The 17,330-nt window shown below is 38.9% G+C and overlaps 1 protein-coding gene across 1 annotated transcript; it reads left to right on the forward strand.

Annotated features, from left to right (window-relative positions):
- Positions 1 to 1,069: 1,069 nt before the first annotated feature.
- MURC (muscle related coiled-coil protein) lies at positions 1,070 to 17,330 on the forward strand. Its single transcript, XM_018558798.1, has 2 exons — positions 1,070 to 1,474; positions 16,674 to 17,330. The coding sequence occupies exons 1-2, from the start codon at positions 1,070 to 1,072 to the stop codon at positions 17,328 to 17,330; spliced, it is 1,062 nt and encodes a 353-aa protein (XP_018414300.1).

The following is a 17,330-nucleotide window of genomic DNA, read 5'->3' on the forward strand; positions in this document are numbered from 1 at the left end:
ACCCCCTGTCTTCCTCTCTCATCTGCCGGGCACTCTGAAACCTCCTGGATTCCTGGAGTCTCCCCTGGAACTTCCTGGAGCAGCTGAGCTGGTACCAGCCATTGGACTTAACCATCTCAACCGCAAGTAACCCTGCCTCAGTTCAGGCTATTCAATAGAAAGTGTCAGCTGGGGTATATTGTGACTCTGTGCATATTATACTAACATTGCAAACTGCTTACAGTGTATATGAATAGTTAGAGGCATTGGGCGATTCTATCCAGATAGTCTGACCTGTCCCCCTGCCAATAGCGGGGTTAACCTATTTATTGTTCATAATAATACTCCTAACACTATCCTGAGAGGTTATACCCTCATCCTTGTGGAAAGGAACACTACCTTCACTAAACCTGATTCCCATTTCTTGTAGCCTGTGGTTGGCATATGATGTTATAGAGGGTTCCACCATCACTCCTAAACATATAGAGTGCGAAAGTGAACCCTTGACCTGAGCCAATCTAAAACAAGTGTCAAGCTAAGTCCGCAGCTGTGATCCCACTACAACTCCTGGGCTGAACGTTACAGGTATAGTGTCCAAGATCACGTTTTTAAGGTGGCTAGGGAGGCACACAAAAAGCATGAAGCATGTGAAGATTCACAAATGTTTGGACTATATTTGACTGTGCATTTCTACTCTGTAAGCTAATATGTAGTTTACATTTAGTAATCATGTTTTTGTATACTACACTACCTAATGCTAGTAACCTGTTCATTCACTCTGATTCAACAGATGGCCTGGAACTGGATATCTGAGTAGACTATCCCACAGTATTTTCTTTCATGGATTTATTACTCAGAGCATGTTTCCTAATTTTAGTGGCTTGGTATTTCATAAGGCATGTTGACCACAGTTCTCAGTGCTTGAATGATGAGTAGTTATAAATGTCCTCCCAACCCCTCAGGGTGGAGCCTTCCATTTTATGTTGAAGGTCTTCTGAGGCAGCTGTCTGTTTGCTCTGATGCCAGAATTGTTCCAAGAGTCCTAAGCACTAACCAGGACTCTCAAGCTCCTGCAGCTTTGGCATAGAAAATGGATCACAATGAAACAACCCCAGACAGGGTCGATTTAAACCGATTGTCCGTTGTCTCAGAAGATGATGAAGATCATGAATCTGCCTTGACCATAGTGTCAGTTCTTGACAGAGTAGCCACCATCGTGGATACTGTGCAGGAAAGCCAGAAAAGAATTGAGGAACGTCACAGAGAAATGGAGAATGCCATCAAGACCATTCAAATCGACCTTCTAAAACTAGCCCAGGCTCATAGCAATACCAGCTACACAGTAAACAAACTACTTGAGAAGACTCGGAAAGTTAGCACCAATGTGAAAGATGTAAGATCTCGAGTAGATAGACAGAGCGATCAAGTGCAAAAGGTAGAATCCAAGCAAGAAGAGATGCTGCGAAAGAACAAATTCAGAGTTGTAATTTTCCAGGTAAGAGACATTAAATGATTTGCAGTAACGTTGTTAGGTGCTATCTATTCAGTCATTATATAGGGGTAGGTTTTAAAAAACTGAAAGAGAAAATATGTTACCTACAGTATAATATATAACCATATTTGACATATTGTCTTGTTTGATGCCTTGTCAAGCATCGGTGGATTGGTTGTTCCTCAAATCATTATTGTTTTACTCTAGTTTTATGATTCTAACCCACACTTTCATTGTTTTAATTAGATCTCATACATGCTGTTTAATTTTTGTTTTAGGTTTGCAGACAAAAACCTTTTTTTTATTTGCCATTAGCTACATTTCTATTCTGCTAATACTTCTTTTATGTTTTCTAATATAATTTATGAAATCTACAAACCATTCTTTGCTGTTTTGAGGTTTAATGCATTCTATAACTTAAGAAAAGAGCCTTCATTATGACAGCTGTTGCTTTTTCATCTATTAGTTCTCAAAATGTAAAAACATAATTAACTTGTCATTGCATGTATAGTAATGACATCAGTTATCGCCTTCTTATTAGCATATCAATAGTTCTTACAGCAGAAAGGTAATTATGTGTGTAATTTGTAAGCCCAATAGTTTATTTTTTTCATGTTAGTAGCATTTTATTACTGTCCTGCACAACTGTTTGTTGTTTCTGCCATTACCTCTCCATGCTCATTTCACTTACTTTACAATGACTCAAGCATAGTTGCATGTGACAGTACTGGCTCCGATTACATAGGGTAATGCTTCAGATCATACAGCCTATATTTAGATGTGTTCGTTTTCGTCGCCAGGCAGAGTAGCTGAAAATGCTGACCAGCTTGTCCTATTTGTTGCGGCTGTGAATCGTAATATGAGGATTTTATTAGAGACAGTAACTGTGTCAGGTGCTGAAAATATGATTTTTTTAATACAGTATTTTGATTGGCCAATGACACACCGAGCATTTATAAAGTGCACCTGATGTAGTTACACTTCTGTGAGGAGGATGAGCTAAAATACATTGCCACAGAAGACCTTCCCACTCCCCTACCATCACTTGTGTGATGACACAGTTTGAGATGTGCATAAATGGAGGACATTGGAACTGTCAAATGATCAATATAAACACATGTTAAGGCTAAATCATCCAATTATTTATACAGAGCTATACATCAGGTCTCAAAGATAGGCAATTTGTGGAAGAAAGGAAAATGGAGAATTGGATCCAAAAGCGGGATTAGGGCCTCACCTTTGCCAATTAACATCACTGAAAAATATGGACTTTGTTTTCTTGAAATGCGTTGTTGTTCAGTTTTGCAAATAAGGAAGCAGGAAATATTTCTTCTTCATATAGCTTTAGAAGAACAGCAGTCATAAAAATTGGCCAGCTCACCATAGAGCTTGCACACTGTTTTTTAACCATTTGTACCCACGTCCCCAGAAGTTGTTACTTCATGTAGTGCGCTTTTCCATTTTTTACCATATTTTTAGTCATAAAAATTGCCAACTCTTCTTTATTAGCAGGGGCGTTACTTATTTATAGTTACATCATGTTGTCTTATGGCACAATTATATGCAATACCTAATTTCCCCATAATGGGCTGATTAAGATTTTATGTAGGCTTCTTTCTTTATCTAGATACGGACTTTGGAGCAAGCAAAGCCCAGTCTATGCCTTCTTTTCAAATATGCATATTGGTGATCTTTGGAAACAGACATACAACAAGTCTAGCTTATAATAGCTGCTGTTTGGTAATTGCTTAAAGCAGAACTCCCGGGAAAATTTTTCTTCACCCTTGCAGTGGGACTACCACTGCACTGCAAGGGTTAAGTGCTCATTTTTGTATAGGTTCAAAACTAACAAAGTTTTACTTACCTGATCTTTGGAGCCGGCTTGCTCTTAGACCGGAACCTTCCATTGGGCCTCATCCTCCACTGCAGCGATGGTATGTCCCTCAGCGGGCTATTTTCCTCCGTAGACCAAAACCTTAACCTTTGCATTGCAGGGGTAACCCTACACTGTTGTGGCCAGAGGTAAGGTTAAATCTTTCAATGGTGGCACCTATTCTGTTGACAGCTGTCCAAGTAGGAAACTTGCTTCACTTTTAAATATATCCTCTAACTTGCTGTTGCTTCTATAGTGCAGGACATGAGGGAAAATCCCCCCATGGGGGCACAGACTGCAATAAAAAAAAAACACACATGCAATTACCCTTTCATCTTCTTGTCCTTGGCCAGAAATCTCTGTCTTTGGAATAATGTGTGCAGTATGTCATCTCCTGGCAATGAGAACAAAGGTAGTACTCCAGATTGGCTATCAAATGATCATTTCTACCATGTTGCTTTTGACACCACAGATGCATTGCAGTGTCTGATTTAACTGACTGGGCCATTAGGATTGCAGAGTAATCCACATCGGGAGTAAGCACATCGGGAGATATTTATAAAGCTTGCGCACAATAAATCCTTAGTATGTCTGTGCTTTACTGTAAATGTGCAGATTTGCTATGTATTAGCTGTAGTAAGTATGGAGCCATGTGTTTCAACAGTCTTCAGAAAAATGTACATGCATTCATGAACAAAATATGCTGTTCGTGGCTTTCAGTCTATGTCCATTTTATAAATTTCCTGTTATCTATTTTTACACTAAATAGGAAGTGAGAGAAAAGGGAAATATTCTCTTGAAATTGTCAAATGGTTGTCATATACTTTCAGAGAAATATAACAACCTGATTATGAAACAGTTAATTTACATTATCCGCTTGTTACTTCCATGAATGAGGCTGAAATTTAATTTCATATTGATCGCTCATTTTGGGATAATGAGAAGCAGCTAAGACTTATGCTTCTCCTGATGTATACTGGAAATGAACAGGTAGCTGATAAGAAATAGATTAAAAAAGTTACTTGCTCTCAGCTGACTGCCAACAAATTAAGGCTAAAGCTACACTAATAATTAGGGGCTTGTTCAAACCATGTCCAGATCATGTCCAGACCAGAACTGTTTGTTCCCGGACCAAAAAAGCATCTCAATGTTTCCCTATTGTATGTCTGGGATTCACATGATTGCCAGGTAAAAATAAGCTAATGTTCCACTTTGTTTAGGGCTAAAATATATAACATTTCTGGTTTTAAGTTTGTTGCTTTAAATGTTTGCTACCAATAGATTTAAAGGCTTAGTTTACCTCTCTGACCATGTTGAATGTTGCGTCCATATACCTTTTTGGATTTGGCATAGCTGTGTGTGGCTCCTCCAACACAGTCATGTCATCCATTCACAGGTCCTTTGACAGGATCTATAAATTAAGAAAGTACTCCACTGTAGTGTAGAGGGACCTGTAATTCTCAATGGAATACAAATGCATTGATGTCACTACATTTGTAGTCCATTCATTCCTCCTCCCATCTCTGTTACTGACTGTCTGTACCTTGGACTGGAGGAACAGTCTGCAGGAGCCTGAGCATTGAACCTGCAAACTACTGATCACATTTTCAATGCTTTACTGGCTCCTATGCAAAAAATATACAAATGCGCAAAATAAAGGGGAACGACCTGTGCTCCTCAATGGACTCAATGGAAAATATAGTATATAAAATAGAGAGAATACAGTACAAAAATCCTATTTTCTTTCCCATCTGTTAAGGAATACAGTAATTCATAGACTGTGAGGACATTCAAAAGCAGTCCAACCAAGGGGTTGGCAACATAAGGCCAACAGACGCAAGAAAAACAGAAAACTGGGGACTGCTTTCAGCTCAATTAGCCACCTGAAGGACCTAACACCCAAAGCTTATATCTTAAATAATACAGAAGACCAGGTGGTAACCTTGCAAACTGGAAAAAAATAGCTTGATGCCAAAAAGACCAAGAAGCACACACATATCTAGGAGAGCACACTTTTAGAGGAAAAGTTACAACCTCATTCCAAAGACCGTAAGTTTGTACAATGGTCTGCTTGAGCCCCCTAGAGATGGTGGAATAACAAGTTGGTGTACTCATATGGGTTCTATACGGGATTACAAAAGTGATTAGTCTTCCTGGGAAAAAAAAAAAAGGCTGAGAGAGAGAGACATTCACAAACCAAAACATATCTAGACAATGGAGGGAATTTAACTTTTGACAAACTGGAGCCAGATAGTAGGAGGGGAGAAAAACGTTTCAGGTGAAAGGCCAAACTACCACAGGCAAGAAGGAAGTGCCTCAATATGACCCTTATCACCACATTGTCTCCTTGCAAAACCAGAAAGGGCTCTTGCAGGATAAGGCTGCCAGTTCACACACTCTCACCACAGAGGTGATAGCTCCAAAAAAAATACCACCTTGTGGGTGAGAGTAGAGACAAAAATGTCTCTAATGGGTTCAAACAGCATTTTCTGAAGTGCAGAGAGAACCAGATTTAAATCCTTCAGATACAGGTGAATGAGCAGGGGAAGCTACATGGGAATCATGTTCAAAGGTCTAAATGAAGGAGTGAAAGGCCAACGGTCTCTAAAACAAGATAGACATGGCAGAAACCAGGCCCTTAAAAGTGCTGAGAGCTGAACGTTAGTCCAGACCCAGCTGCAGGAAGGAAAGGATTGATCCCATGGAGAAGCTGCAAGACTCACTCCCGGTAAAATATGATTTCCGTGTCCATTGAAAGACCATACCAGTTTTTAGGATCATAGGGATCACAGTTAACTTACTAAAGGCACATAGATTATTAATTTTGCAAGGTAATTTTCACTATGCAAAAGAATTTACCAGTTGCATAGGTGAAGCTCCGCTGACCTACATCATCCAATCATGTGCAAGAAAAAAAAATATTTTTTTTTTGCTCGTGATTGAGTATTCTTTGCAAAGTGAATTTTCCCCACATTCACTGCTAAGTGAAAATTTTCTTTCAAAGTAAACTGCCTATTGGCCTTTAGTAAATCAACCCCACAGACTAAGCGGTGCCCCTATCTCACAAGACCTGGGCTTTAACAGCCATGCTGTTAAAGCCAGCAACCATGAAACAGGATGGCAAGTCAACCCTTGGAACAGATAATCCTGTCAAAATTGCAGTGCCCACGGAGTGTCTACCAGGAGTCTTACCATGTTGAGTTAACACATCTGCCTTGGACAGTCCTGGGCTATGAGGATCACCACAATGCCCTTCATCTTGATCCTGTTAAGCAGAGGATTTAAGAAGCTTCAGGAGACAAAAGGTATAAATCAGAATGTACTCATCCCAGAGCGTCACCAGAGCATCAAGGACTTCTACTGGAGGATCTCTGTACCTGGAGACAAACCGATCCTGTAGGCTTGGGGGGGGCCCACATCTGGTGTCCCTTACCTGGGACACAGGTTCTGGCACACCTGCAGGTGTAGAGACCACTCTCCCGGGTCCAGGCGCTGTCATTCTATGATCCAATATATTATTTTTTAGCATACCCACCTAGTGGCAAAAGCCATCATATTCTGCTGCCCATAATCCCACTGGCATCATCCACAATGAGTACAGTAATAAATTGTCTGCTCGTACACTTATCTTCAGTTAGCAGGCATTCTTTGTAATTGGATTTATGTATTTATCCTTTTGGCTCTTTCACTGTAGTCTTTCCTCTTGAGAGGTTATGTTTTAATAGGCAGGTTATTATATCTGTAATTATACTCCTGTGACTTCACTAGCATACATTTCAGACATATCAATGCTATAATAAGTCTATTACAGATGCTAACTATACATCAGTGCTTTGCCATAATATTTACATTGTGTTACCAACAATGTGAGTATTGACAGTGCAACTGTGAAATAGTTAAAGTTCAGCTAAATAGTGTTGTACATTTGATTTATGTTGCTGTACTTAATGCCTATCCTTGACTGCCCAAATCCATCATGTTCAGCATCCATTCTGATAGAGGCTTCATTAACACTATTGGCTTTTCAATCATGTCTGACTGAAAGAAATACATCATACTTTGCCTGTTAAAGATGTAACCATACAAGGACCACCAGGGCACATATATGCACAATTGGCAAACTATTTTTTATTGTTATCAACCCCATCACAAAGCTAAGGGAAAATTCCTTTGCAAAGTGTAAATTCTCTTTTTAAGTGAACAGCCTGTTTACCTTTGGTAATTCAACCCTATTGAATCTAGGGCTATATGGACAATGTTTTATTTTAGGCTACATTCACACTATGCATGAATGTGCAATTTGGAATTACTGTGGCAGGAATCTACAGATTCCTGCATCAGGAATCCCAAATATTCAGTTTAGATGCAGCTGGTGACATCAGCCGCATCTGTAAGCAGCACTCCGCATGTGATCATATGTAATACGATTACAATTGGTTTGGAATAGATCAATGTTCCTGGATGCATGGTAGATTCATCCAGGAACTATTCAAAACCGCATGTAATCGTATCACATATGATTACAGATGCGGCCGCTGTCACCCGTCATTAACTTGAAAGGATGACAGTGCCATAAATAAATGGAATATTTGGGATTCCTGCCACAGGAATCCATAGGTTTCCAGCAGCAGGAATCCCAAAATGCATAGTGTGAATTGGGTCTTAGAGTCTAAAAAAAAATCTCCTGCTGCAAACAGTATTTTTCAATGCCACAGCAGGCGATTGCTGGGTGAGCATTTATGACTGAGATTAGGCTCATAAAATGCATTTCTGGAGGTATTCCTAAAAAGAACAAATCTACCACAAATCTACTAAATAAGCAATTGTGAAGTATTGTCCTGCTCCCATCCAAGCCTATATAGAGGAAAGGAGATTAATTGTAAACATTCTTCTCAACTAAATTACAGCATGGCGTGATTCTAGTAGATCAACTGGTTTTTCAGACTAGTGAAAATCTCTTGTTGAGCAGCTATCATTAAAGTAATGTAATAGAAACAAAAAGAAAAATCTCATGAGACTTTAGTATCTTGGCTGCTGAAATTCACCTGTGTAGACTTAGCATAAAAGAGGAACTGGTCTCTGGAAGCTGTATCCGTAAAAAAGGCAGGTAAAGGGTAAAAGACTACCAACCAGTATTGTCTGCGGTTTTCCTGTAGCTTACCCTGCCTTGTTCTGCAATGTTTGGAGATGGAGATCTTGGTAGAGACTGGATTTTGCTTCCTTATGTCAGAGCAAGGAGAACAAGAACAAATCCCCTGAGACTAGCAGTCAGTGCCGACGCTAGTGCAAGGCAGCACAAGTGGCCGCTGTTACGTCGCTGTTGGGGAAGGGCGGAAAAATGGTAGCACCGTCCCTGCAGATAACTGTGCCCATCTCGTTCTCCCCTCTGCAGGCTAACAGACTGTCAGCGTTTTCTCCGTACTTGCTGTAATCGGCTGCAATGATCTGTGTCAGAGGGGACAGATAGCCGACAGTCTGTTAGGAGAAACCTCTGACAGCCTGTGAGTTTATTTCCCATGTGTCGCCTACTCTCCCGCCCCCGCAGTAGCCAATAACAGGCTGGCTATATGCACCCGACCACTGCCTGCTACCAATCAGAACTTTCTGCTTCAGGTCCCTCCTCTGCTGATTGACAACAGGCAGTGGGTGGGTGCAAAAGCCAGCATGTTATTGGCTACTGCAATTTGAAATATCCAATAGCAGGCTGGCTTATGCTCCCACCAATGAAGTAAATTAAAAAAAGTTTAGAAAAATTAAAGTTTAATAAACTAAAATTAAAAATACAAAACAAAAAGTTCAAAAAAGTTAAATAAATAAAAAGTAAATATGAAGTTAAAATAAACTAAAATTAAAAATCCCCCTCAAAATTCCCCCTCCCCCACAAAAATCCACCTTCGCCTGTGTAGGCAGAAATCCTTGCACCCCCCTGCTTGCAGTCAGAAGCAGCAGTGCTTTGACACATCCACATAACAAGAATAACACTTTTTAGGAATTCAAGACAAAAGGTACATTTTGTCAGGGTATATAGAGTGTTGCTTCTGTATGACATTATTCTGATTCTTATTTAGTGCTTGCAGCTATTATATTAGATATTGGCGCAAGATCATTGATAACATAACTCTTAAGTTGTTGCTGTGGATTATTGTGCAGCCCTGCAAATTAGACTCAAGTTTCAGATTAGAACATAGGAACAAGTTCATGGGGCGGAGAGATCTAGGGTGTGCTTTTAAACTACTCTACAGCCCGTACAAGATGTCTTTAACCCTATTGTGTTAGGGTAAACCTATCCTGAGTGAAGAGTTTGAGAATTCGTTCACTTGCCCCATGTGAGTTATTCAGTGGATGACTCATTAAGTGAATTTCCCTGGATGTTATTTGAATGATGAGGCAGAAGTAAGCTGTGTCCTGACAACCACTCAGATTCCTGAATGAAACTTTAGAGTACATAATGCACTGTGACCCCATTATATATGTGGTCATCTTCAGCAAGATCAGCTGAAAATAATACCAGTGATTTTACCATCTTCAGCAATCAGCTTTTTTTTTTTTTTTGCTGTATGCTGCATTTACATATAAAAGACCCTGACTTGTCACAGCAAAATAGCTTCACTGTACTTCAAAGGTTGCCTAAAAACGAAATGGTTTGCTTTAATGAACATGCAGTCAAGGCTTCATTAACAATATGACCTTTGCACTAAAGTTGCACAAGGAGTTAAGTGTAGAATGCAGTACTCATAGTACTCCGGTAGGGTTCATCTGGTACTGATCAAGTTTCAGGCAAGTGGATTCATACTGATTGCTGTGGGTTATTGTACTTCACTCCTTAAAGTGTTTATACAATAAACACCATATGTGCTTTTTTTTCTGACATATAACCAGCTTGCCAAAGCAGTGTTATATGACTGTACATGATCATTTCAACATCTTATAAAACAAAGTTCTCCTTTTAATTAATGGGAAGTCAGTCATAAAGAAAGATCATAAAATCAAAAAGAAAGATCAGAAATTAGATATAGAATTGCTTGTCCCTCCTTTTTATCTAATACTTAATGTAGAATTGTGTTTTTAGTAAAGTTATCCTTACCTGGGCCAGACACCTTTTCCCAGCACGCCTTCCATGCCTTATATTTACTTGGCTCTGTTCCACCGAGATCTTTGCTGTGCAGCAGGTTGGATGTCTCTATCCCTGTGGAATGGTCATTTATAATGGGGAAGAAAGGTGGGTGGCCTTTCTGTAGGAATGAACAGAGAAGCAGAGCCCTGGTGGAAGATTGTTTAAGATGACAGTGTGTGTCACCAAGTAGGATGCAGAGTAAAAATCTTCCCAGAGTAGGGATAGGTAAGTATACAAAATATAATAGGTGATAAGGGAGTGTTTGCTTTACCAAGGATATCTGTAATACGCATACAGTTATTTCAATAATTTAACTGTACCATTTCCTACATGTTATGACAGCAATGATAACATATATTAGTACTCCCTTTACCTTTTACAAGCATCAATTGAAACCTGGAAAAAGCAGCAAACTGGATTTGGGATAAAGTTCAGAAAAGCATTTACAAAAATAATGATAGTTTATTATCATAACAGCCTCTTACAGATGTGTGGGAAATAATACAAAATGATATGTTCAGATGACAAAACTAATGTCACAACTATATGTACAACAATGAGTATGATTTACTAAGGGAGTTAAGAACCTTCATTCAAAAATTGTGTAAAAATTCTCTTCAGTTATCCAATCATAGAAATTATAAAAGGACATTCCTGTTCACTTTGGATACCGAACCATGTGGAGAGGCTTTTCACATGATTTTATAATTACAGTGAATATTCACTCATGTTTGAGTGAAGATTCTCAACTTCTAGTAAGCCTAATCGTCTCATCTTAAAGCTCACAGTTCAGCAGTTGTGATACCTTAATTCTTACTAATCTGTCCCCAGCCTATTACTAATCTGTCCCCAGCCTGTTACTAGTCTGTCCCCAGCCTATTACAACCTTTTGGTATAAAAGGCCTATGTGAAGGCTTTGTTGTACAAGATGTGCCTAGCTAACTACATGTAGAGTTTCCAAATTTCCAAATTCAGTAACAAAAACATTATTTAATAATTGGCTCTCATCTTGGTATAGATGCATGACCTGCAGGGTGAGTTTACAGTTATGGTGGTCTCCCTATTCTTCTTAATATTTTGTGTAAAAGAGATTTCCAAGTGTGTGTATTATTTTATATTTCAAAGTATTTCAAAATATTTTATAGAATAAATAAATCTTTCTGTCATTACCTTGGATGATAATGCCACTGAACGTACTCATAATATTTATATATGTAATAATATTTCCCCCTACATGTGCTACCCGCATATTATAAAATTGAAAAATGAGTACTGTATGTTACTCTTTCTCTGGTTGATGAGTGATGGTAATCACCCAGCCTAGCACTTTATTTTTAGCATGGATATTATATCTCCATAATTACTAACTTCATCACCATGGCTGTTCCAAATATTTCATACATATTTCATATACAAGGACAATAATTGCAATTATATCTACTTGGAATATCGTGCAGTAAAGTAAACATGCTGGGTTCTCAAAGTTTAACCACTTCAGCTCTTATGGACCTTTTTTTTGGGGGGGGTTGCAGGACTATGCTTTATTTGGCAATATTGTTTTGCAAATATTATTTATATATGAAGGCAACATGAAAAAAAATATGAAAATAGTTTTAAAAACAAAGTAGTTTTACTATAAACAAAAAACATATTTCATTCTACTACAATGAGACAAAAATTATATTTCTGGTACAAAGCATGGCACAGATATTTGCAAATGAAAAAAAAAGCCTTTTTTAAAAAAAAATTGTGGTCATTTTATTATGCAACACTGAAAAAAGTAACAAAAACAAAATGAAAAAAATGATGGCAGAAATAGAAATTTGAAAACAGAAAAGTAATAGTCAAGGGGAGGGGGGAGTTAAAGTCTGATTAGGGTTAACTAATTGTTAAAAAGTGATAAATAGGAATGTTAAAGGCCAGGGCTTTGATCTACATATGAATAAAATACTAAATACAATGAAACAATACAATGAGTCATTCCATTTACTAATTGACACTTGTAGACTCTCTGCAAGTGTCATTTTACGCAGGAGCTGCTGCATTTTGACAGCCACTCCTGCTGTGTAGTGTAAACCAATTACCACCTGTCATTATGACAGGTGGTATTTTCCAGTAATTGCCAGGAAAAGGTACATGCTGAAGATATATCTCTTGCATTCCAAATCCTGAAGTGGTTAAAAACGAAATGTATTTCCTGTTGTGTTCAGGCTTTAAAGCGGCTGATGCATGAACCTAGGTAGCATTTGCAGTATCAAGCAACTTCGACACAGTTTGCAGCATAAAAAAATAAATAAATGATAGCCTCTTCAGCACTCACTTAACTTGTTACATCCCATTCTGACGGGCAAATAGACCTAGGGGTCTATTCACGAAGCTGCCGAGGGCAGCCGAGTGAATGACCGATCTGAAGTGAAGTGAGCCGAACTCAGCATGTTGCAGAAGGAGTTCGACTCAGCCGAACCAACATCTGGATCGGCTGAGGCGAACCTCCGGCAGGCTACTCATTGCTGACAGCTTCAGGAAATAATAGCTCTGTACTTACCAAGCTGCCACCTAACCGCTTTCCAACACTGCCTGTTTCTTCCACAAGGATTATAAAACAGTCTGTGAATGCAGTTGTTTCGCTAATGGATAGCCATTTCCAGTACTATAATGAAGCTAGCTTGTAAGAAAACCTAGTAGTACAAAAAACACCATTTCACAGCTCAAACAGGCTTTCCCTGGAGGTGTTACACACATATGAGCATAATCTGGGTGCATTGTAAACCCCTTCCATTTGCATATTTCTCCCTCATGCCATTATCCAAAGAGGAGGTGCTCTCTGTGACTCTTGGGATGGCAGGGCATGGGGAATACCTCCAGAGTCATAGTGCAGTCAAGGCCTCCATTTGCATGTGAATAATACTGGAGGGCTTCCCGTGTGCACATACATTTGCAGCCACTGTTTTGTACATGCTGTTAGATTATATACTTGAAGTTTATTTATAGCCCAAACTTATTTTTCCGTATTGGATAGAGTAAGACAGAGTTAAAACCCTTATCAGGAATCCCCATTGGATAATTTACTCTCACCACTTGCTCTGGTGCCAAGTCTAATAAATTGGATTCCCCTTATTTACTGTATCAGTGACAATCATCCCCAGTACAAATAGGGAAAATGAATCCCTAGAGGGGACACAGACGGCAATAAAACTTGACAAAGGGTCTAACCCTTCAACACTCTATCGCAAAAAAAGACTTGAATGAAAACTGGGCTGGCTCAGGTACTTTATTTTTCTGAATCTATCCATATTCACCACTATTTGTCAGCAACATTAACTGATATTATAAATCTGGGCAAAAAAACGGCTCCAGAGAGCAAATACATCTTTGGAGAAATGCAAATCCATTTTGGTGAAAGTGCACTAAATGCAGATCTGGCCAGATTAAAAAGGCACTGAAAAGGATATCTGTGCACCAAATTCTACATCTGTATATTTAAACAATGGTGCATGGAAACCAACATAAACAAAGAGGACACTGAGATGTTTGGCAAATTTTTTTTGGAATAGGTAAACATGTTGACTAATGATGTGAATAAGCTTTTAATATGAACCATTTGGTGAATATATGGAAAATCTTGGGTGAATCTGACATTTATCCTATTATAAACAGACCCTTGAGTTTGCAAACTTTGTGAACCTTATTGGTTTGCTTTAAATACATGTTCAGTATGAGAAAACTCTCACAGCTGTTATCACACAATTGTTAAGATATTCAAATCAATAGGGTGCACTTTGAAATTAATTACCTGTCTACGATTTCAACAGATGGAACTATTGGACAATCTTTAGGTGACAACAAATATCCAGTGGACATTACTATTCGGGAGTCGTTTGTTGTTTCAGAAATATAACAAATTCTATGTTCTAATTTAAGCAACTGGGCTTATATCTCGCAGCACAATTCAGGTTCTCTCTGAGCTGTGGCTTATCTGAGCTTAGAGAACAGGTGAACAGCTTTGGTGTATTATTGAGGGGGCAGAACCTTTCCAGTCTGCTTCTCAAAATGTCTAAACCATTTCATGATCTTTAGAAAAATATTATTTTCTTATAAAAGTCCTATTGGAATTTTCAAATAAATATCACAGACTGCAGGAAAACTATCATTCACAGAATATCAAAGTCATACTTTACCAGAAATTCACAAGTCCATATATATATAATTATTATTATTTTTTACATATAATGCTAAATTGTGTGGCCTGCCAGGGAAGAGAACAATTCAAGTTCGGTGGAGCAGCTACCAGCCTCCCTGATTTTTTTTTAACCCACTGGCCCTTATGTCTCCCTCTCCTTCTCCCAGTGCACCACATTGCTCTGTTCCCCTTTAACATTCCAAATGGGCTTTAGGGCTGGGAGACATGTTAGTTGCCTGCCTGTCCCTAGCTTTCATACTTTAGATTTTTGGCCTAGAACAAGTATACAGATAACGACTTTTGACTTTCTCGATCCATTACTTATGGCAGTGGGTCAGCATAACAGCCAGGCAAATAATCGTTATATAATAAGGCCAGCAATGGCATCTCCCATTGCAAGCTTACTTTCCCTTCCTTACAGCCTCTTGGTAATATTGTCAGCTGTCTGTTTAGCAGTCTATTGCTTCTTCGTTTTTGCTAAGGAAAGAGGAAGACAAGATTAAAAATGTTCACATATAATTTTCTTTATAGTGTTTGGTATTGAGATGCCATGCAGGTTTTTTTGAACTCTCTTATGTTGCTATACCTCTAAATTCCTTAGGTAGTGTCTTGATGGACTAGGCATATCCCATTACTGGCTAGGATAAGTCTTATTCCCTTCCTATTAGAAGATAATAGTACTAGCCAACTATATTTTGTGGCCTGTGGACCATGAGCTTCCAGGAGCACTCAAGCCCCCCGTAAGCCATTAAGCAATCTTGAGCTGGCAAGCTTAAGCTCAAAATTACAGTTCCCCCCCTCTGATTGGTCACTGGAGCTGAATCTGGTACAGTTAATTATTTGCCTTTCTCTGAGCAATGAGAAATAATAACTTCAGTAGGTGCTATGATATTAGCTTACTACCATAAATCACCGCCTACCTCTTAGTCTGCAACTTTTCACTTGGCAAATTCAGCACTTCTCCATGACTCTAATCTTCATAAATTTTACTCTGAACCCACTAGTATGTTCTGTTTCTTACATGTATGTGTTGTCAGCATAATATTTACTTTTTTATTAACTGTTTGCATGAGTTCACATATTGATTGTATCACAAAGAATGTAATGCCCCAGTAGCACAGATTTCTTAGAGTATAACCTGATACCACCAGCCATTGGAAATATGGCAGTAAGACCGCTGCTTATATCTGCTTTTACAGCATCTCTATTTTACAATGTTTACATTGTATCAGATTAAAGGGTTCCATCAAACAACTAAATGACAATGAACATAAAAACACCTAGATACATGGATCACCGTTTAATAAAGTGTGCTGCTACTGTTAAATCTCATACCACTCAATGGTAATTCATGGAAATATAGAACTCTGTTTTCCATTTCTATGTATTAATAACAGTGCAAGTGAAATCAAATAATTTACCAGCTAGATGCATCGCACTGCTTCAGCTCAACTACACTAATCAAGATTGGCTCACCAGAAATTGAGTAATCAGCTCTGAGTAATAGCATGAGAGGGGTATGCCCTTACAAATATGCCTGCCTAATATAGTCACTGCATATCTATATTTGAGAATTTTCTTTTTTTTTTAAGTGTTAAAGTGCCTTTGATCCCTTATCCCTCTTCATATGGCACCAAATAAACAGTCGTGACAAAGCAAACTTTTTGTTCCAATGGGTCTGGAACCATGCAGCTCCTTCCTCCTCTGCAGCTTGTAAGAGAACCTGGCACTTGTGAGCATGGAGGATCATGTATCCTCCACCCCAGTGATGGTGCCAGGCAGTAGCAGCCAATGGCTAGGTCTGAGCACTGTCACATGATTAAGGGAGTGACATAATCACTCCCCAGGTTTGCCAACACAGTCAACTTGCAGTGCTGACTGCAGAGGAGCAAGGAACTGCGAAGGACCGCAGGTGAGGTGAGTTTATGGTTGGGAGATGCTCTTTCGAGAGACACAGTCAGCTTGCCCTTTATTAATTATGCCATTTATACTGTAGCTTATATCCATTTAACATTTTTCATTTTCATTTTTGCAGGAGGATATTGAATGCCCAACTAAGTTGACTGTTGCAAAGGAATCGGCCTTAGATGGGTACTTGAAGGATAAACTCTATTCACCAAATGACCTTTCTTCTGATGAGGAGTATGAAGTGCCAGAGTCCAGAGCTTCACGTCTAAAAAAATCTGGCATGCAGCGCATCGACAACATCAAAAAAGCATTTTCCAAAGAAAGCATGCAGAAGACACAGCAAAACTTTGGAAAGAAAGTCAATAGGATTCGCACCAGGATAGTTACTCCCGAAAGAAGGGAGAGAATCAGGCAATCTGGAGAAAGGCTAAAACAGTCTGGAGAGAGATTTAAACAATCCATAGCAAAAGCATCACCCAAGAAGGATACATTTAAACTCAATAAAAAGAAGAAGGAAAAAGAACGTACAACAGCAGAAGGTCAAGAAAATGGCAAAGATGATGAAGAAGAGTCTGTTTCTGAGGATGAAACTGTGAAACCCATCTCAGAAGTGACCTATACCGAAGTGGTCACCGTTAAGAAGAAAAAGAATAGTGAAAAGGCTGAGCTTCTTCCAGCTCAGGATGAAGAGAAGGCAAGCTCCGTCTCAGAAAAGCCATTGCTGAAACTGGAAACAAAGCTGGATACAGATGAAACCCCACTTGTTGATATCAAACTGTCATAA

The sequence above is a fragment of the Nanorana parkeri genome, unplaced genomic scaffold, assembly GCF_000935625.1.
Source record: "Nanorana parkeri isolate BGI_ZX_2015 unplaced genomic scaffold, ASM93562v1 scaffold359, whole genome shotgun sequence".
In the NCBI taxonomy this organism is placed as follows: Eukaryota; Metazoa; Chordata; class Amphibia; order Anura; family Dicroglossidae; genus Nanorana; species Nanorana parkeri.

Coding starts and splice junctions, on each gene's coding strand:
- MURC (XM_018558798.1), top strand. CDS start 1,070: ATGGATCACAATGAAACAACCCCAGACAGGGTCGATTTAAACCGATTG. Junction 1,475..16,673: donor TCAGAGTTGTAATTTTCCAG/GTAAGAGACATT, acceptor TCATTTTTGCAG/GAGGATATTGAATGCCCAAC.